This window comes from Lissotriton helveticus, chromosome 2_1 (genome assembly GCF_964261635.1).
Source record: "Lissotriton helveticus chromosome 2_1, aLisHel1.1, whole genome shotgun sequence".
Classification (NCBI taxonomy): domain Eukaryota; kingdom Metazoa; phylum Chordata; class Amphibia; order Caudata; family Salamandridae; genus Lissotriton; species Lissotriton helveticus.
The window spans coordinates 1,962,888,412-1,962,910,135 of NC_136059.1; the positions used below are offsets into that span (position 1 = coordinate 1,962,888,412).

Consider the following 21,724-nt stretch of genomic DNA (forward strand, 5'->3'; position numbering starts at 1 on the left):
CCACTTGTGAGTAGATATTCCTTTCAGCTATGTAAAGAAAATATTCTATCACTTCTCCCATTTGAATAAAAACATTTTTACCTTTGAACTAGAACCTTGACAACGTGAAATCCCCATATTGTGGCCTCCTATTTTGCAGGCATTTACCCCAAAATGTGCCTATACATGTAGATTGTTGACTGAGGAAAAGAGATCACGTGCCAAATGCAAGAAGACATCTCAATTGTCTTTCACTGAAGAACAAGATCCTTTTCAAGGCTGCTTAACATTTGCATACCTTCTTGCCATTGCTATATCCCTGCATGTACACCGCGATAGATTCCATCTAGTAGTTACTCACTTTAAATTGCCATCTACAGTGAAACAACAGGTCTCAGTGCATGCTGCTCCTTTCTGGAAAATTCTGCTCTTTAACATCAAGATTTCCACAGATACTGTAGCCACATTAGATGAATCCTCAAGGAACAACACTTTGAAAGTGCCCTTTAGGTCACCATCACCAAAAGACTTGTATGTCGTAGAGAGTGTTATACAGATTCAGATCATAAGCACTTCCAAAACGTGGGAACATACAAAAATTAAAGACAATGGGCTCAGTGTCTGTAGACAGGGTACTCTGCTGCAAACGTGGAGGAGTACGTGGTCCGCCAAAATGACCATTTGTCTGCATTATTTAGAGTCTAGCAGACTGTCAAATTTTCGGCGGCAATGCCCTCATTGCCCGATGGACTCAGGGACATTGGTGTAGGTACGTTAGACCATCCAACCTATTCAGAGCAGAGGGTATGATTTACTTTTTTTCTGTTCTGGACCACCGGCAAACGCCTCACAGCATCAAATAGAAAACATAAAAATTACCCCCACACCATACACCTCTGATCGCTAGCCAAACTCTAAGTGCGGCCCACAGATTTTATCTGCATAAATATTTCTAGATCTGAAACCAGAGCTGAGATGTCTACTGCGATTTCCATACCCACTTAGCCACTAAACACCTCCGAATGCCTCACTTGAGTGTTAAACTGAATCCCCTCTATGAGGTCAAATACTAGATACTTACTCATTGAAAACCAAATCTGGAGCAAAGTACAGGAACTGGCTGTTCGTCTGCTTGTACGACCTCCAGCTCAGAGAAAATGATGACAGACACATCCAGGAGTACTGAATTAGAGTGATTTGGTCCTCAAGTGGCAAATTTCGAAATCCTGGAGAATAAAATTATAATTATCAATCACACTGAGCTTTACGTTTACAAGAATCTATCTAAATAATGATCAAAGTTATTAACTGTGCATATTCTCCCAACTCTTCCTAAAACAATGCCTTTTATCATGAATACAGAAATACAGCTCCCAATTCTAAGTCACTTATAACCTTTGCAACCAAATATTTGAAATGTAAATATTTCTGATGACAATGAATCTCATCATTAGAAAGGCACACTTGGACTTTGTTGTTGTCCTCGTCAGTGCTATCAGAATCCACATACAAACATTTCTGAATTTATATTTATACGCACTATCTAGCACCTTCCACCTTGACAGAACTAGACCTATTTGGGTGCCTCAAATATCCTTTCATGCCACTAACCGTTCAGCTCACAAGATTTCTAGGACATCCTTGAGGAGAAGAAATAGAAGGATTACGTTAAAGCAAACATTACTTAGTTACTGATGGGGCTGTATACCTTATATCTTGTCTTGGCAGTTACTACGCCTATGTAACTCTGGTTTCCTTTTCCTTCTAAGCACCAACTAGAAGTAGCCGACTATTCACAAATGCTGGTAATGAAGAGCGCCAGATTCGTTCAAGGGCACTAGAAATATGAAGGAGTTGACACCTGACCAGCCTTCCCTCAGTCACTGAATAATTAGCAAGCTGGTTACAAGGGAGAAAGATGGAAGATCGGAGTACTCTAGTGAATGAATAAGAAATGCTCCCTTCAAGGGTGTAAAAGACAGCTACTGGAGATAAGCGCGGTCATTTCCCTGCAGCGTGTGACCCACCTGGACACAGACGGGCCTGTCTTAGCCCATCTTAGCCCGACAGAGGCTGGGCCAGGCCTACCCTCTTGGTTTCTGGTTTATCGCTCTTCATTGACTGACTGCGGTTCTACTGGCCACCTGTTACCTCCAGAAGATACCTGTGAGTCTAAATGTTCCTTTTATCATCTAATTTAACCTATACATCTGTGACGATATGGGGAATAGAAAGGCAAATCCTCCGGCGAGCAGTACAGACACAGAACAAAAATACCCATGCACAACCATTGATAGCTTGCTAGTGAGGGCTGTGGATCTTGTGACAAACTAAATAAAACTTGCAGAGTGGTGTCTCTCACTCACAAAAGAAGATCTTCCAATACCCCAACTGTTTCCAACTACCCCGCTTGTGACAGATGTAACAACAAGTGTTGAAGCTACTGTTGTCCCAATCCCTATTATTAACTCTCCAAATGGACTTGTGGGAACCAGTATTGGGAGTCTGGTGAACACCATCCACTGCGGATCGCCAACCGACCCATGCCCCCACCACATCTTCAACATGGCCGACTCCGTCATCGCACCCCAACTCCGGGACATCATCAACTGCTCCTTCAACACCGCTACCTTCCCAGAAAGCTGGAAGCATGCAGAGCTCAGCGCCCTCCTGAAGAAACCGTCAGAAGACCCCACCGAACTCAAGAACTACCGCCCCATCTCGCTCCTCCCGTTCCCCGCCAAAGTCATCGAAAAGACCGTCAACAGTCAGCTTGCCGCCTTCCTCGAATCCAACGGTTCCCTCGACCCCTCACAGTCCGGCTTCCGAGCCAACCACAGCACCGAGACCGCCCTCATTGCAGCTACAGACGACATCCAGACCCTGCTCGACAACGGGGAAACAACAGCCCTCATCCTCCTGGACCTCTCCGCAGCGTTCGACCCTGTCTGCCACCGCACCCTAGTACAACGCCTTAGCAACATCGGAATACAAGATAAGGCATTGGAATGGATCACCTCGTTCCTCGCCGGAAGAACCCAGAGAGTCCGCCTCCCCCCGTTCAGATCAGAGGCCACCGAAGTCATCTGCGGCTCACCACAAGGTTCATCACTCAGCCCCACCCTCTTCAACGTCTACATGAGCCCCCTCGCAGCCATCGCGCGCCAACACAACCTCAACATCATCTCTTACGCCGACGACACCCAGTTGATCCTCTCCCTCACCAAAGACCCAACCACCGCCAGAAACAACCTACACGAAGGGATGAAAGAAGTAGCAGAGTGGATGAAGAACAGCCGCCTAAAACTTAACTCAGACAAGACAGAAGTCCTCATCCTGGGATCATCCCCCTCTGCCTGGGACGACTCCTGGTGGCCTCCGGCCCTAGGCAGCGCACCCAAACCAACGGATCATGCACGCAACCTGGGCTTCATCCTTGACTCCTCCCTCTCGATGACCAGACAAGTCAACGCCGTCTCATCATCATGTTTTAACATCCTACGCATGCTCCGAAAGATTTTCCGCTGGATCCCCACCGAAACCAGGAAAACGATCACCCAGGCACTCGTCACCAGCCGGCTAGACTACGGAAACACCCTCTACACCGGAACCACAGCCAATCTGCAAAAAAGACTCCAACGCATTCAGAACGCCTCCGCACGACTCATCCTGGACATACCTCGACACAACCACATTTCCGGACACCTGAGAGACCTGCACTGGCTCCCCGTCAGCAAAAGAATCACGTTCTGTCTCCTCACCCACGCACACAAGGCCCTCCATGACCAAGGACCCAGCTACCTTAACAACCGCCTGACCTTTTACACCCCCACCCGCCAACTGCGATCATCCAACCAAGCCCTCGCCGCGATTCCCCGCATCCGAAAAGCCACCATGGGAGGAAGATCCTTCTCCTACCTGGCGGCCAAAACCTGGAATTCCCTCCCCATCCACCTCCGTCGTACCCAGGACCACCTCTCCTTCAGGAAGAAACTCAAGACCTGGTTGTTCGATCAATAGCGGACCCCCCCTCCCCTAAGCGCCTTGAGACACTCTGGGTGAGTAGCGCGCTATACAAATTTCTGATTGGATTGGATTGGAAGGAAAAGAGTACTCAAACAACAGCCAAACAAATCTAAAAAGGCGCCGGAATTTCATGGGCACTCTGACCTAGTACTGCCTCACAACTGACTGCTGATTCTTGGGAGTCTTTAAGGAATTATATTAGTGATCTCCTTGATGTGAAATTGAGCCCGGTTTATGATCGTCTTGTCACTATTGAGGCCAATTTAAGCCAATTAAATAAATCTGTGGAAGGGCGCTCTAGTTATTCAGGGAAGGTTCAACAACACAAATCTACGGGTTTCTGCAACCTTGGCATCACAACCATCAAAATCTGGTACACAGCTTTCCAGTGATATCAAGGATCATGATGGGATTGGCACTTCAATGCAGCAATTGCTTCCGCTAAAATCACACAACCGCCATCCCAAGACATTCAATAGCCTTCCAGCACCTATGAAGACGGTGCGAAAGTAATGTTACAAACTCGGCCCTTCTACCTGTGATCAGTCTCCCCCCTGCCTCCTGCTCCTATGTCATTATATTGGCAAATGTAACTTGGTTGTCCGTAGGCTCCTCTGAATCAACATGTTCACTTAGGAACAAGGTTTTACTTTGGGTTAAAGCGTTCAGTAAACTGCCATGGGGTTCTAAATAATGTGATTCTATTTATACGGCGAGTTGGTGGCACTGGACCTTTAGAAAGGAATTATAAGCGTGACACTGGTATTATAAATGTTCGTGAACCTAAGCTTGCGGTGGACATTTTGGCCTAAGCAAGAGATGGCATGGTGAAATCTAGCCCCATGAAGATATTGTCACTTGTTTTTTATTTTTATAGGCCTTTAGAACCAGACACTCCGAAGGAAAATTGGGCCAGGGGTTCAAATCATAATTGCAATAGATTTCAACCCAACTTTTCCTTACCCCTAAGAAAAGGATTATGCCCTTGTCTGGTACGGAGGACAACAATTGACTCTTTAAAGGGGAAAACTACAGGGCATTCATTTGACCGGACCCGGGAGGGCAAATACCCATGATCAAAACACTTGTCCACCAAATTGGCCTGGAACAAATACCCATTTGCAGAGAAACAATGGGGGGGTTGTCAAGGAATGAAACGCTTATCTTGGAACATTGTGGGCATCCGCCACAAACTCCAAAATGAGGAGTGGTTGACTTTTGTTGGTAAATTTGATTTTATTTGTAGCCAAGAGACTTGGGCCTTTGATACTATAGCCATCAATGGGTAAAAATCTTACTATACTGTTGCAACTCCATCTGTTCATGGAAGAGGAATGGGGGGGGCCTAGCCATTTTTGTGGCATGTACCATCGGAACTTGGAAGTGAAAATGTTAGCATTAAGGTCATGCTATCTAATTTTAAAACTTTATGGGCCAAAACTTTTATTTACATTTTTTCACAGTACACCCACTAGGCCTCAATGATGAGTTGGAAAACCTAGTCTCAGATTAAGTAGACTGGTGGAAAAACGTACACATCAATCATATCGCGGGGGATTTCAACATATCCAAATGTTTGTATGATGGGGACTGCACATGTGGATTCTCTAATGCCACCAAGGCGACGATATTGGTCACTTTGTACACTTGAACTGTAGTGTAGCCGTAAATCAGCTGGTCTTATCGCACAATTAAGTCTTTTTTTCTGATATCCAGGGAAAAGACAAAGTAAACTAACCCACACTTACAGGAAGGGATCAGAGTAGTACAATAGATTTTGTCCTGTTATCGAGGGACCTAGTACAGTAACTTGTGGGCTACGAGGTGTGCTCACTTCCACGCAGTGACCATAACCCTGTCTTTTTAAAATGTAATTGTTTTTCGAGCAAAATACACTTGGCAAGACAATACCCTCTGTTAGCTATTCTATTGATCCAAAAATGTTTTTAATGGTTGTTAGACCTGGCATCATTGGCATGAGTCTCTCCTCCATTTTTTTCTGTTTGCCTCCTCTGTTTACGATGTTTTTGCTGGTAAATGCTTTGGGCACTGTGCCACTGCTGATCAGTGCCACAGTGCAAGTGCTCCCTATGTGAAATTGCTGTATTGATTGAATTCCATGTTTGGCTTATTTGGTTTACTGTCAGTCCCTAGTAGAGTGCACCAGGAGTGCCAGGGCTTGTAAATACAAATGCTGCTAGTGGGCCTGCAGCACGTGTTGCGCCACCCACAAGAGCGGCCTAGTAAAAGTATGTCTGAAGGTCTACCATTGCTAGACCACGTGCAGTCTGACTACCACGAGGACTGCGCAAGTACACCTACTTGCCAGTCCCTAAACCTTCCCTTAACTTCATGTTAGTCACCCCTATGGTAGGCCCAAGGGCAGGGTGCATTGTAAGCATAAGGTAGGACAAGCCTGACAAGGTTGGCATGTCCTAATAGTGAATTACAGCCATATTCGTTTTTCACTATTGTAAGGTAACCTGCTCTCCATCAGTTAGAATGGGCTGCCAGGATTATTAATGCTATAATCCTAGCGGGCTCGGGGAGCATGGTGCAATGTCAAGTTTGGTATCCCTGAACTCAGGGTTTAATAACGCATCCGTTTGTGTGGATGGTTTTTGGACTCTGTGTTTGAAAATAGCACTTTTAGAAAGTAGCTATTTTCTTGTCTAACTGTCTACCGGTCTCTGCTGGTTCTGGTGTGCGTGTGACAGGAGCTGGGTGGCTCCAGAGGTCTGAATGAGTCAGTGTGGGGTGAGTGGGGCATTTGCATTGAGAGTAGGGGAAGAGTAGCTCCTGATAGCCTGCCCTGCCTGATACAATGCTGGCTCCGCCCCCCTGCCAGGCGACTGATGACTCTGTGCCTGCCTGGGACTTTCCTGGCCCACCTCCTACCGGGCAACTGATGGCCCTGCCCCTGCCAGTGACAATGCTGGCTCCGCTCCTGCTGGGCGGCTGAAGACTCTGCCCTGCACAGTGAATAGGCCAGGTGCTTCGGCCTGGCAACACCCACAACAAACCCAAGATGGGGGGAAATTCCCCTGCATGGACAAAGGGATCAAAGCCAAAAAGGGGTATAAGAGAAGGACCCCTGAACCAAGAATTTAGATCACTTCTGACAAGGAAACCTGAACCAAGGACAAGAAGCCTGCTGATCTAAGGACTGCCTACCCCTTCTGCCAGAGTGCTGTTTGTTGGGGGAATCCTGCATTGCTTCTTTATTTTTGCCAAGGAACCAGGAGAGAGGAACTGTGTGTGTACTCTCAATCTTTGCTAAGAAAATCTCCAAGGGCTGGAAGAGTGCCAGTCTCCTGTTGAAGTCACAGGGCTAAAGGACTTCATCTGCTTAAAGTGCTGTTTGCTGGAACTTGTGAATCCAGCACCTCTGAAAGAATCCAGCAATCTCGACGCCGACGGACGCCGCCGAATCCAGCTCGACATCGTGAGTAACGGCTCCAGTGTCCCGCTTCCTCGACGCCGGCCGCCGGGCCCGATCGACGCCAGCAACAACGCCAGTGAGTAGTGAGTTCGGCTCCAGCTCCAAGTGACCTCGTGTCTGCACCGCTGCTGATCGCATCGACTTCGAGCCCTCTCGACGCCGTGAGCGCTGCTCACTCTTGCAACATCGACGACGCCGTATCCTGCTTCATCTCGTGTACGCTGCTCCTGCCTGACTTCGGTCGACGCCGCTGCAGATCGCCCCGACTCCGAGGCCCGATCGACGCCGAAGACGCGACGCCGGACATCTCGACGCCGCTGATCATCGAGTACTTCACTTTTCCAAGGTACTGTGTTGTGGGGGTCTGTGCGACTCCGGGCTCGACGTAGCGCTCCTCGCGGTCGACGCCGAACCTTTGGATTAACTTTGCCTCGACGTCGTGTGACTCCCGTGTGGGTTACATTGTTGCCAAGAACTGTGTTTTAAAGAAGAAGAGTTGCTTTTGATACTAAAGACTTTGTGCTAAGAAGAAACCGTGCTTGAACTATTATTTTTCCTTCCAAGAGTATTTATTAAGACTGTGGTATATTTTGTCGTTATTTGGTCTTGTGCTAAGCCTTATATAAAAATCCTTATTTTTATAATACTACTGTGTCGTGTCCATTTGTAGTGTATTCACTTTATTACTGTATGTGGTCATAAATGCTTAACGCACTGCCTCTGAGATAAGCCTGTCTGCTTTGCCAAGCTACCAAGGGGGTGAGCAGGGGTTATCTAAGTGTGTGATCCCCTTGCCCTGACTAGAAAAGGTGTGTCCCTATTTGTCAGAAGTGTATACCTCTGCCAACTAGAGACAGCCGCTTCTAACAATGGTCATTGCGAACTCTAAAGAGATTTTGGCCTGCCTCTCTAAGGTGCACAACAGCTTTACAGGGATTTTCAGAGCCAAATCCAGTGGATTTGTTTCAAATAAACCACCCAAAGAGAGAACACTTCACACATGGTTTAGCCCCGAGTGTACCGCAGCACTTAAATAATGCATGGGGGGATTCAAATAAAGTGGCACAGCTGAAAGACAACAGACTTTTTGAGATATTGTCAACCTACCCCTTTGTTTGGACATCTTTAGAGATTGACTGTCACATTCCTGAACAAAACTGGGTTGACCATTATTTTCTTGTTTTCAGTCCAGATAAAGGGGGGGACTGGATGCTAAGTAAAAGGAGTTTGATTTCAACTCTATAAATAAAACTGGATAGCTGACCTTGTAGATTTAGTTTCAGTAACTAAAGTCATTATGAGTGCCACAAATGGGAAAGCTCTCTACCCTGATGTGGTACCAGTGGCGTTGTTTAAACTAAATGTAGAGCTTTAGACCCCATTAGTTACAAATGTGTTGAGGGCTGCAGTGAAGGGCGGCCCGATTGACTTGTGGAGAGAATCTATAATAGTACATAGCTAAAAAGAAAGGTGATCAGAATTCACCTACACGTTACCGTCCAATCTTGCTGATAGACACGACATTGAAGATTTTAGGGTGTGTTATTCTTGGCAAACTGGAGACCTAGGCAGATTCTAATTCTTTCTTTTGTCCAGCCCTATATGGTTTCTGACCATGCTCAGGGACCGTAGAGCAGGCCCTTAATCTCACACTTACCCTGGGTAATAATTCAAGGCCAAGAGAGGGGCCTTTGCATATGGCCTTTATGGATCTCTCCTGTGCCTTTGACCTTGTAGACAGGGATTTGTTCTGGGTTCTGATGGAACAGGTGGGAATTGATCTCCTCCTATTAGGCCTCTTAAGGAATTCGACTCTGCAAGACAGAGTAGAATTTATTCGCCTTCACCTGAGCTGAGATCCCGTAATCTTGCATTAGCAAAAATTAGGTGAATAAACAAAGCCATCGCAGGAGGCAGCTCATTTTCAAATCAGGCAGCTGTACAGTGGAACAAACTATCTTTAGACCTACGTCTCATCAAAGATCATCTGGGATTTGGGAAAAGATAAAAACATGGCTGTTTAGGGCAAAATTATTCTAGTGCCAGCACTACTGTATGCCTCAAGAAATGCTATTGAGCGATGCTAGCGCTGTGATATCCTGTTGGGGTGAGTGATGCACTTTGTAAAAACTGTAAATTTAAAATGTTTACACTGAGACTCCACAACTAGAATGCATTATTCATGGACACAGGGTTGTACAGCCCAATAAAGGTTGTTAGAGGAGTTAGGCGGGGTCTCATATTAGCTTCCTTCCTTTTCCTTTTTTATTTAAATTCTTTAGATACAGCATTAAGATCATGAAGCATGGGGCGTGGCTACGAGCCAATCATGGCGGACGTGTAGCGACTGAGCTCCGTCGATAGCTCAACAAACCAGCTAAATATCCTGCTTCCCTGCGGTCTCATCCACCCAACCTGAACCCCCTGGAACCGCCGTAGGTGTGTGAGACCCGAACCTGGCGTCTGAACGCTCTGCAACACCAGCGGTGACCGAGTGGACCTGCCGAGGCTGCTGCGGCCTCCGCCCCTGAATGAAGCCGCGGCCTCAATTTTGACTGCGGCCGAGACTTCCTGTGGCCGACTGGCGGTGCGGCGAGGGCCGACGGGGTGTGCGACGCAGCTGAGGCCCGACGTGGCGGCCGGAGTGAAGCGCCCCCTCATCCTGCCCTCCCACGACGAGCGCTGGGCATCCGGACACACGCGCTCCCCTGTCCCGAACCCAGGCAACTGCCGCGAGTGCCGGGCGGGGCGTCTGAGGCACTGCGGGCCGTGCGGCAACGGCTGCACACGGACCCTGGGGACCGGACAACACCAGCAAGGGCGAGCCTGGCCCGGAAGCCGGAGGAGACACGAGGCGCCCCTGGGACGAGCTGCGGCGGCCCCCGGCCGGACGGCCTCCTCCGACACACCACTGGGAGGCGGAGTGAGGCGCCATCTTGGTCCCGCTGCACCGGCCGGGCCGGGTGGGAACACTGAGAGGACATCAAAGAAGGTACGCCCCGCCACTGCTCACTGTTCATAACGCGGCAATTGCCCACCCATCACACCGGCTCCGGCACGACGACTGCACATCATACGCCCCGTCCTACATGAGGGGCGGGCACAGCGGCTGGACACACGCGGCAGGGCCACTCAGCGAGCTACCGTTGTGCTGGCGAGAGGGAGTGTGGGCCCCTGTCTGGACCCGGCGTTGACCCGGGGAGCTTAGTCAGCAGATGCTGCCCATATCACCGAAGGCCCTACAGTGACTGTGGTGAGGGGTCCGACCTTCGCTATTCTGAGCCGGCGTGGTCCTGCGGCGCTGGTGAGATCCTCCGGCCTGGGCCACGATAGCACTCCCTGCAGCCAGAGCAGTTGATACGGGAACCACCCCGGCAAGGCGGGGAGAGTGCTGCGGGCACGCAGTGCCCGCCGGAACACAGGCGAAGCTGAGGGGGCCACTACACCGTCCACCTGCAGACGAACATCATGGGGAGGAACAGAACCAAGGCCCAAGAACAAGGCGCGCACGCAGACATGCAGTCTACTGGATCGGAAGATCCGCTTGCCTCCTCCAACGCGATTGTCATACCACCGACAGGAATGGGCACCCAAGATGCCAAACTAGACCTCATACTGACTGAAATCAGAGCCAGGAGAGAAGCGCTGGAGCTGCGGATGGACACCATGGCCACGGGCTTGTCCCTGCTACGCGCTGACCACAACAAACTGGCGGAGAAGGTCTCGGAACAGAAACTTGCACTGGATGACCTAATACCACAGCAAACGGATCACTCTACTTAGATGTAAGGCATGGAAAAACAGATTAGGTTGCTGTGGGACAAGATGGATGACACGGAAGGGCGGGCCCGCCGCAACAACGTCAGAATTTTGGGAATTCCGGAGCGCAGTGAGGGGAGAAATCCCACGCAGTTCGTGGAAGACTGGCTCAAGACGGTTGTTGGCCCGCAAGATCTGACCCCGATGTATAGTGTGGAACGCGCGCACAGAATGCCTGGGAAACCGCCGAAACCAGGGGTGCCTCCGCGCCCATTGATAGCACGTCTCCTGCACTTTAAGGACCGCGACTCGGTACTACGTGTGGCACGAGAGAAAGCACTGCTGAGGTACGAAGATAAGACTATATCTGTATATCCAGACTTTACCCCGGCGGTGCAACGCACCAGATCCACATTCCTAGGGGTGAAACGTAAACCGAGGGACAGGAATTTGAAATATGCCCTACTGTTCCCTGCCCGCCTCAAAATCCTACACGAGAATAAATCACACTTTTTTGACACTCCTGAGGAAGCAGAGGAATGGATGGAAGTGACACTGACGCCACCGACCATTCAGGATCTGTTGGCAGATGATGGGAATGATGGACCCTCGCGCCGGACAAACCAACAACGTGACGGATCCAATGCAGACGGAGGGCGCCCGGAACGTTCATCAGCGAGTGGAAAGTCATCTAGGGGCCGCTCTGGGAAACGAGTGACAGTGGTCCAACTGACGGAAGCAGTACTGGCCGCGCACGATGCTGGGAGCGAAACTGGCTTGGTCAGCGCCTCTGGTACCCATACGGAGGTGTCCGGCTCGGCTGATAGCTTGCAGCTCCTTCCCAAAATTACAGCACAAATGGCAGAGGACCTCTGATTGTGCCATAGCCGACTTCGGATGGTAACGTATATACATACCACACAGACAAGTATGTGGGTGGATGGAAGCGGGGACACACCAGTTATGGGCTCGCTGTAACACCATCGACAGGCGCAAGACAGGTGCACGTAGACTAGACTTGGTTTGGACCTCAGGTCTTTTTGCTTGGGGACCTTCATGTTAGGGGGTTACAAGTTCACATGGCACTCAACTTCTTACTTAAGGTGCGATTGGCCTATTCACCCACAGAATTGATAGACTCACACATTTCGGTCAAACATGGGGCCCCTTAATACCTACAAACTGTGCACCTGGAATGTGAGGGGAATGGGATCTATTCACAAGAGACACAGGATACTGGCACAGCTCAACCGGAGAGGCGTCGTGATGGCTTGCCTCCGGGAGACCCATTTAAATACTGCGGAGAGCACGAAACTACTGAAGAAATGGAAGGGTCAACTGTTCGCTACCTCATACTCTGTTTTCTCGAGGGGTGCAGCCATTTGGCTTAAGAAGTCAGTCCCCTTTAAAGTAGTAGAACAAAAGATTGACAAGGATGGTAGATTTGTGTTTGTGCGTGGCCTACTGGATGGCTCCCCTGTTGTGCTTGGTAGTGTGTATGCACCGAACTCAGGTCACTCTGAACTTTTAGCCAGCATCAGTGGGGTATTAGCTGACTGGGCGGAATATGAGTGGATCATAGGAGGGGACTTCAATGCGGTTTTGGACACCCTGCTTGATAGATCACACCCACCATTACATGCCACCGAGAGTAGGAAACAGGCAGATGCGCTGGCACGGTGGGTGAGGGGCTGGGACCTAGTGGACACATGGCGCTGCAGACACCCATTCAACAGGGAATACACCTTTTACTCCCCGCCCCACAAATTGCACACCAGAATAGACCGGGTTTTTTGCTCCAAGCCCTTGACGGGGGCTGTGATCGCTGCAGAACATATGGGTAAGACGCTCTCCGACCACAACCCGGTGGAAGTGACACTTCAATGGGGCAGGGTACCGACACCGATACCAACCTGGCGTTTGAACGCGGACCTGCTGGATGACCCTGTCTATAAAACGACACTGGCAAATGCCATTGACACCTTCTTCACAGTAAACACAGATACCGCTAGCTCCAGGCAAGTGGAATGGGACGCCTTTAAGGTGCTAATTAGAGGGGAAGCCATGGCTGTCCGAGTAGGCATGAGACGTGAAGTGACCGACGGCCTTAAAGAGGTAGAGGGTCGACTAGCGATGTTGGAAAGTGAGGCTGCGGGTACGAACCTGCCCTTCACGCCTTTGCAAAAGGCACACATACGTCACGCTGAACTACTAGAAGAGCTCCGACTGCTAGACTACAGGGAGTACACTAACAGGCAGCATACACAGGCTGATAGATCAGGACCCCTACTAGCACGTATTATCCGTGATGTCCCACCACACTCGCCCATATTAGAAGTCGTAGACCAGAGGGGAGTTGTCACCACGACGCAAATAGATGTTAACACTGCTTTTAGGGACTACTATGCAACGTTATATGGCCCACACCATCCTTTATCACACACAACATATGAGGGATTTATGAGAGGTCTGGACATACCCCAACTTATGGAAAGACAACGGGTTGACCTGAAATGCCCTATTACGATTGCAGAAATCCGACAAGCTGTTCATGCTCTCCCGAGGAACAAAGCCCCAGGGACAGACGGCCTTCCAGCGGAGTTCTATGCGACCTATGTAGACCTGATTGCCCCGCGGCTGCAGGTTATATACCAAGAGGCACTTCGAACTCAATCACTACCGCAATCGTCCCTGCAGGCTCTGATAGTTTCTCTCCTGAAACCAGGCAGAGACGGAACGCAACAAGCTAATTACAGGCCTCTATCACTCCTTAACACTGATTCCAAAATCCTAAGTAAAATACTAGCGACAAGACTGGCCCAATACATCCCTCAATTGATTCACTCTGACCAATGCGGGTTTGTACCCGGCAGAGGCACGGCTATGAACCTGCGGAGGCTGGCGCAGCTAATGCTACACGACCAGGCAGGGAGAGGGACGGAGCGCTGTATCTCCTTAGATCTGAAACAGGCTTTCGACTCCCTCAGATGGGCCTTTATGTTTGCGACACTAGCAAAATTTGGGGTGCCACCCGAATACATTGCCTGGGTGAGACTACTGTACACCCCCCCTACAGCGCGGGTACGTACGAACAGATGCATATCAGAGTCCTTGAACATTGTAAGAGGCACCAGACAGGGCTGCCCACTATCTCCGATCTTATTTATTTTAGCACTCGAGCCGCTGCTCTGTAAGCTCCGAACGCTAGCGGCCCACAGGGGTATAATTAGAGACGGGACGGTCCACGTAGTTTCTGCATACGCGGATGATATTATCCTATACCTGCGAGACCTGAGAGATGACTTAGACTCCATACCTCAGATATTTGAGGAATTCCGCGAGTTGTCAGGCCTCTCCATTAGTGAACCTAAATCGTATGGGTACTGTTTTGCCGCCACTGGCATGTCTGCCCCACTGCCCTTCGCACCGCATACCTTTCAGGTAGCGGGAACGACCTTCCGCTACCTGGGGATTCAGGTATATAGAGGAGCGGGGGAAATGATAGACGGCAACTTGGGCAGGTCATTGATAACACTGAAGTCGCAAGTACAATTCTGGTCAACACTACGACTATCTGTGGCGGGCAGGGTGGCCATCTCCAAGATGGTTGTACTTCCCCGCTTACTTTACTATTTCACGGGCCTACCGTTTCTCATCCCGGCTACGTTGTTCCGGGCATTAGACACGATTCTAACAGAACTCGTATGGGGTCCGGGACGGAGGCGACTAAGCCTTGCCAAGCTCCAGCTCTCCCCAGAAGCTGGCGGCATGGGAGTACCGGACGTCCGAGCATATAACTTTGCCTGCCAACTACAATGGCTTGCCTATTGGCTAGCGGGTCGGAACCTGCACGAAATTGACATATCAGCAGAGGACCTATCTAGGGGGAAACTCCATACGCTGCTATTACCTAGCTCGGCCATCCCGGCAGCGGCATTCCCGCTCCTACGACTTGCACTGAACTATTGGAGGAAGGCAGTGAAATAAACGACGCTGACGACCTCATACGCCCCTACGATCCCTCTATTAGGTTTCCCCCTGGGGACGGGACTGGTACCAAACCAAGCACTGACACGAATTGGGGACCTCTTTGCAGATGGCTGCATGATATCCTTCGAGGACTTCGAGGACTTCCGTGCCGCGCATCATGTTTCAGGAGGCTCGTTCCTCATGCACGCCAGTGTGAGACGCTATGTCACGAGGACATGGGCACAAAATGAGACCGAACCACTTACGAACCCACTGATAACGATGCAGTATCTTATGGGGACAGGCAGCCATCTCACTAAATGGATCACCACTGGCATACGGGCAGGCAGAGCGACGTCATTGCGACCTCTCAGAGAGAAATGGGAGGGAGATATTGGGAGGCCTCTAGGAGATAAGGAGTGGGAACGCATCCTGAAATTCCCCAAAAAAGTAGCTAGGAACCCGAAATTCAAGTTCATACTGTGGAAAAGTAAATTTTGCCATGTTCTGTGTCCCTACGCGTCCTCCATCATATGTTATATGTGCATGATTAATATGCATATGTTATTCCCCATGTTTGATTAAAGACGCAATTACAGTTGTGTCCATCTCTAGTATGCCAGTTTCCAGTTCTCGTGAATACCACGAATATCAGGCCTATGTAAAGCTACGTTGCCACATTTCTCAGTGTGCACGTTATTCCATTGAAAAGTCCCCGTTTCTAGGCCTCAAAAGGGCCTGGACACCAGATTCAGCTCCTGTCTTCTGAGTCCTCGCTGAGGAGCGATACAGCCCCCACCTGTATCCTCGACCCTTCACTTACTTCCTGCCTCACAGTGCCCGGTTCAGCCTGGCTCTGCCTCTGAGTCTGCCAAGAGTATGTTATGATTCCAGTTATCAGTTCAGTCCTCCTCCTCTGCATTCCTAAAGCTACTGAACTGCATCAATAGTTTCCGTCATTGTCTAGCCTTCACGGCCCCATGTTAGAGAAATACTGTATTAATGGTCATTTAATATTCTTCATCACGCACTACATGTAGAATAATGCATGCTCCAGTCTTAGAGTCTGTTAGCTTTTCCCCTCCTGACTTCTAGTTTATATTAACATGTTCCCTAAACATCAGATACTAGATAGGGTTTAGGTACATGTCGCCCTGACTCTCCAGACTTCAGTCTCTGCTCCTAGCACAGAGTTCATAGCCCCCAGCTTCTCCTAGTAACACGTCATCGCCAGTTTGCGCGCACCATCAGGTTAGAGGTCCCGGCTCCTCAGGTAGCCCCCTCCACGGTTTCCGCCCCATTCATGATATATTCTGTTACGTTTGCATCACATGTCTGTGTATACGCCCTGTTACACCTCTTTTCACCCTTATCTTTCGCGACTGCTACGCGTCACGCCTATTGCTCCACCCACTGCTACGCCTATTGCAATGTAATGCTATGTGTTTACGTTATGTATATATGCTCATGTACTGTTATTAAAGGCTAGCTTCCCTTGTCCCGATCCTGTCCCCGGCAGCTTCCATCCTATTCCCGTGCAGGTCGTCCTGTTCCTGTCCTTATGCTATATTAAACCTGCAAAACTCCTACTACCTCGAATCTTGACTCTTATTTATTGAGCTATCTGTTATTCATTTATGCATTCAAAAATAGGGTATTATTTATTTATTTACCACATAATGGCGCCCGAACAGGGACTTGCCCTTTCCCCACGCGTCGGTGAAGCCACGCCGACCCCCTGACCCTCTGCAGTCGTGACGGAACTCTTCTGCGCACCGGCAGATATTTCTGCTTCAAGTATCCCTCAGGCCCACGGAGGAGACGGAGGAGGCGGTCCAGCATCCAGACGAGACGGTGGAGGAACGCGGCGAGTCCCGACCAGAGCCCAAGCCGAGAGTCCAAGGTCCGAGGTATCCGGAGGTCCACCCGTAACAGAAGTCCGAAGTTCGTCCGTCCGGCGTCCAAGTAGTCCCGTCCAGTCTGAGGCCTTCCGTTCTTGCTGCCCGGTGAGTACCGTTACTGGGGTGGTATCTAGACAGGGTCAATCTAATTGTCTCTGGTCTGTGGGTTGGTGGTACACAGACCCACAAACGAAGTGTCCACTTCGGTGGATGCGGGTCCTGACGTGTCTCTTTATGAGACCGGTAAGTTTCGTACTGTTTCAGCAGTGCATCTAGTTTCTGTTCTAGTCAGTTCTGTTCTCGAGAAAATTCATGTATTCTGTTTTCCGTATTCCAGGTAGTATTCTGTTCGAACTGTTATTCTGAATGTTCTTCATGTATCTTGATGTCGTGGTATGAATGGGGAATAAGTATCGTGTTCATTGTGTATTGTATTGTGTCTAGATTACAGTTCAGTCATGCCCTTGTTTTCTAAGTTACGTCAGTTAAAAACTAGAAAGGGTCTGCTGGAAGCAGCAGTTCCAGTTCCGCCTAGGGACAGTCCAGGTCATTTTATGTATCAGAAGCATGGCATAAGCGCCATATTATATCTAGATTTATGGGTAGAGTATACCAAACAGTTAGATGAAAAGTATAGATGGCCCGTATCGGGTACATGGGATGCCGAGTGCATCATGAGAGTAGAACAAGCATTATGGAAAAAGAAAGCCAGACAGTCACAGAAAGATGCCATCGAGTTATGGCGCAAAGAATCTCATAAAAGAACCGAAAAAGAAATCAGAAAGTCAGAATTAAGTAGAGAATCCTTAGAACGAGCACAAGAAAAAGAACTAATCGAGATAGGTGAACAAGTTAAAGCCGAACAGTCAGACAGACAGAGGCATGCTCTTATTAGGGGTATGTATCCTCTTCTTGCCGAGGGCTTGCCAAAAGCGACCCCAGAGTCATCCAGTAATTTCCCGCCACCATTAGTTCCGACCAAGCTACGTCACAAACCGACCGCAGCTGATATTTTCATTTCGTCCTATTTGGACGACACAGTCCCAGAATATGCAAATCCTGTTCGCGCTCCGCCAGTCCCTGTAAATCAGGCACTTCCCGTTCCTCCAGACACCGGGGTACCCCTTGCAGTACCTGCTACGGTCCCCCCGGTCCAGCCCGCCATACCAGTTCAGCCCGCATTTCAATTTCCTGCCACACTAGTACGAAGAGGATCAGTCGACGATTCTAGTTCAGGGGCCGCAGGAGGAGGTCCTCCTCAGACCCCGCCGCCACATAAGCGTTTAACGTCAGCCGAATTACATGCACAAGCGTCACAGCGTACGCCCAGACATCAGACTGTAGCAGAAATAAGAAAAGCCCTTAATGAATGCGGCTATGATCCAGTCCCAGGCGAGGATAATATGGTTTTATATTCATTCCGCGTAAGAAAGGTGGCCGAGTATCTAGTCACCCTACCGAATATGAAAGAAGATCTAGACAGAATATATCGTTTCATCCGTACAGGGGATGATCCAGAAAGCATTGGCGAAGTCATGTCTCAAAGGAAAGCCGAGATCCAGCTCATGATATTAAAGTTTCTGATTAACTGTCTAATAAGAGAACAAGATTACCCGTCTAAAGATCCAGCCGAAATGAGAACCCTGACAAGGTGGAGTGATAATATAGCCGAGGGTAAGCACAAGACCGTCGGTGCTATGGAGAGTATGTACAAGAAAATCCGTAAAGAAATAATAAAGTTACACGAACAGCGTAAAGCAGCACAAGTAAGCGAGAAAGAAAGTAACTCTGATACTGAAGAGTTAGACGACGAGAATTCCGCCAGAATAGCGTATGTAGGAAAATCTAGATTTCCAGATCGCCATTTACGCCTAGAACACAAGTCAACTTTCCATCATCCAGCACCAGAACAAGGTTCTCTAGAACAAGTGTTTCAAGCTACCGATCACATTCTGAAATCACGAATCGGTTACAGTGAGTTAAGTACTATGTATGAACAAGAACTAGCCCGATCAGCAGTCCGATGGACTACTGATTCTACCACTTTTCCAGACGAAATAGTGGCACAAATGTTTCTGAAAATGCCCCCAGCCGAGCAACGACTGGCGGGTATGTATATGATTCAGCACCTCATTACATTTTATGAGGGTCAGCACTCTGATCCAGGCCCGTTACATGATATCCTGAACGAGTTACTCCAGTATAGATGGAAAGGTTTAGGTACCGATTTAATTAGTGTCATTCTAGAACAGCGTCACAAATATAGAACGTTTCTGAACCCGCATTTTGTTCATGTCTCACCCCCAGAAAGTAAACCATTTTACATGGAGAGACAGAATCCGTTACGAGAAGTCCACCCAGTTAGAGGAACGGGTGGCGAATTAGAACGAGTGTTTGTTTACACCCCGATCACAAAGATGGAACTCTTAGAGATGAAAAAATTAATCCCCTGTCATGATAAAGATCCAACAGGGTTCCATCGAGAATTAAAAGACATGCTCCGTATGGGAGAATACACGTATCCAGACATAATTAAAATGTTAAAGGTTCTGCTGCCCGCAGGGGTGTATGAAAAGCTCAAGGAAAAAGAATGGGAGGTGGGAGAGAAAAAGATCGATTGGGCAGTTCTAGAAGCTGAAGACAAGGCACGAGTACCAGGTACCGGTCTTGGAGCGAAATGTAAAGAATTACCAGAATTGTTAATACAAGTTTTGCCTAGGTTATTGACAACTAGAAAAGAAGACTGGGATGCAATCTCAGCCTGTAAACAGAAACAAGACGAAGACATTAGTGATTTTTATTCCAGATTTGAGAAATGTTTTAGCATCAACAGTGGCCTCAAGACAAGTAGTGAGTCATACCCTCACCTTTTTGTTACTAAATTAGTCGAGAATTCAAGTCCACAAATTAAGAATCGAGTTTTGAAAGTCGAAAGTACCTGGCAAGCTAATACCCCGTCCCAGATGTTACAGATGCTCCAATACCACCAGAATAGAATCAGGGAAGAGCAAGAACACGAGAGAAAACGTATGAAAGACACGAAAATGAAAGTACTAGTTGCACAATCTGTTCCTCAAGACAGTCAGAAGAGGGGTCCGAATCAAGCCAGTCATCCTGCAGCTCCCGTTAAAGGGAACTGCAATTATTGTAAACAGCCAGGTCATTTTATAAACGAGTGTGCAGTTCTGAAACACAACATAGCTACTGGTAAGACTAAAGAAAGACCACGTCCGCCTAGACAAGAACAAGTTTCACAGATTCCTCAGCCACAGAATGCACCACAGACAGTTACAGCACCGCAGCCCATCGCTGCTACACAGCACGTTACACAGCAGATGTACCAGTATGCACAGTCTGAGTATCCAGAGTATCAGCCATACTCATGAAACAGCCTAGAGAGGGAGGTAGGCTTGCCTCTCATCGAGATACCTGTAGATCAAGAAGGTCCCTATGTTCACAGTCAAGTATTAGGGAAAGACAGAAAGTTTTTGATTGATACAGGGGCAAGTAGGACCACAATTAGCCACGCCGAAGTTCCAGGGGCTCCGCTCTCAGGCTCTAGAAATGTTTCCCTTGGATTTTCAGGAAAACCCATTGTAAATGAAATATCAAAGCCAGTTACTCTAGAAGTAGGTCCATTGTCCCGTACTACTGATCTGTTACTTACTAAGTCATGTCCAGAAAACCTATTAGGCATTAAAACACTGAAAGAATTAGGTGCAGTTATATGCTGTTCCCCAGAGGGAATACGTCTGTTCCTGCGTGACTTTAAGGGTCACTATATATTACGAGATTTTGATCCCAGATTGTCCAATGTTCCGCAGCATTTATGGGCGCAAGGTCCAACTGATGTAGGTTACATGCAAATCACACCCCATCGTGTGACTCTCAAGCCAGGTGTAGTGTTACCACGAATCAGACAGTACAGATTGCCACCTGAGGCTGTAGCAGCCTTATCCAAAATTATTGACGAGCTCATCGCTCAAGGAGTAGTTGTAGAAACTGACTCCAATGTATGCAATTCTCCGATCATTCCAGTCATGAAACGTACTGATCCAAATGCACCCTCAGTATATCGATTAGTGATTGACCTACGAGAACTTAATAAATGTATTATTCCCCAGTACCCAGTTGTCCCAGATATCTCTTCCCTATTGACAGCCATTGATTCCGAAGCCACGTTCTTTACTGTAATCGACCTCAAGAACGCGTTTTTCAGTGTTCCCATTCATCCAGACAGCCAGTTTCTTTTCGGATTCTGTTTAAATGGAAGGAGCTATATGTTCACACAAGCTCCTCAAGGTTTCACAGAAAGTCCTAGTATTTACAGTCAAGCACTGAAGAGACAACTAGACAACATTCACATGCCAACTGACACTGCCCTGCTCCAGTATGTCGATGATCTACTGATCACAGCCCGTTCTGAACGTGCTTGCGAGCGAGCATCCCTCACAGTTCTGTATTTCCTAGCCGAGATGGGGCACAAGGTGTCCCCTTCGAAGCTTCAATTCTGTGTCCAGCAAGTGGTATACTTAGGACACTTACTGTCCAAGAGGGGTAGGCAGTTGACACCAGACCGTATCCAGTTAATAGCGAGTCTTCCTCAGCCCAAGACCCAGAAGGAGGTACGTGCTTTTATCGGCCTTAC

General features: G+C 48.6%; 1 protein-coding gene across 4 annotated transcripts in view; it reads right to left on the bottom strand.

Annotated features, from left to right (window-relative positions):
- The window catches only part of NR3C2 (nuclear receptor subfamily 3 group C member 2), an 818,592-nt gene that overhangs the window by 109,459 nt on the left and 687,409 nt on the right, over nt 1-21,724 (bottom strand). For all 4 annotated transcript variants that reach the window (XM_078676907.1, XM_078676905.1, XM_078676904.1 and 1 more), the window contains exon 6: nt 1,061-1,205. In XM_078676907.1, coding sequence (XP_078533033.1) covers nt 1,061-1,205 — 145 coding nt within the window. The remainder of the gene's footprint in view (nt 1-1,060; nt 1,206-21,724) is intronic.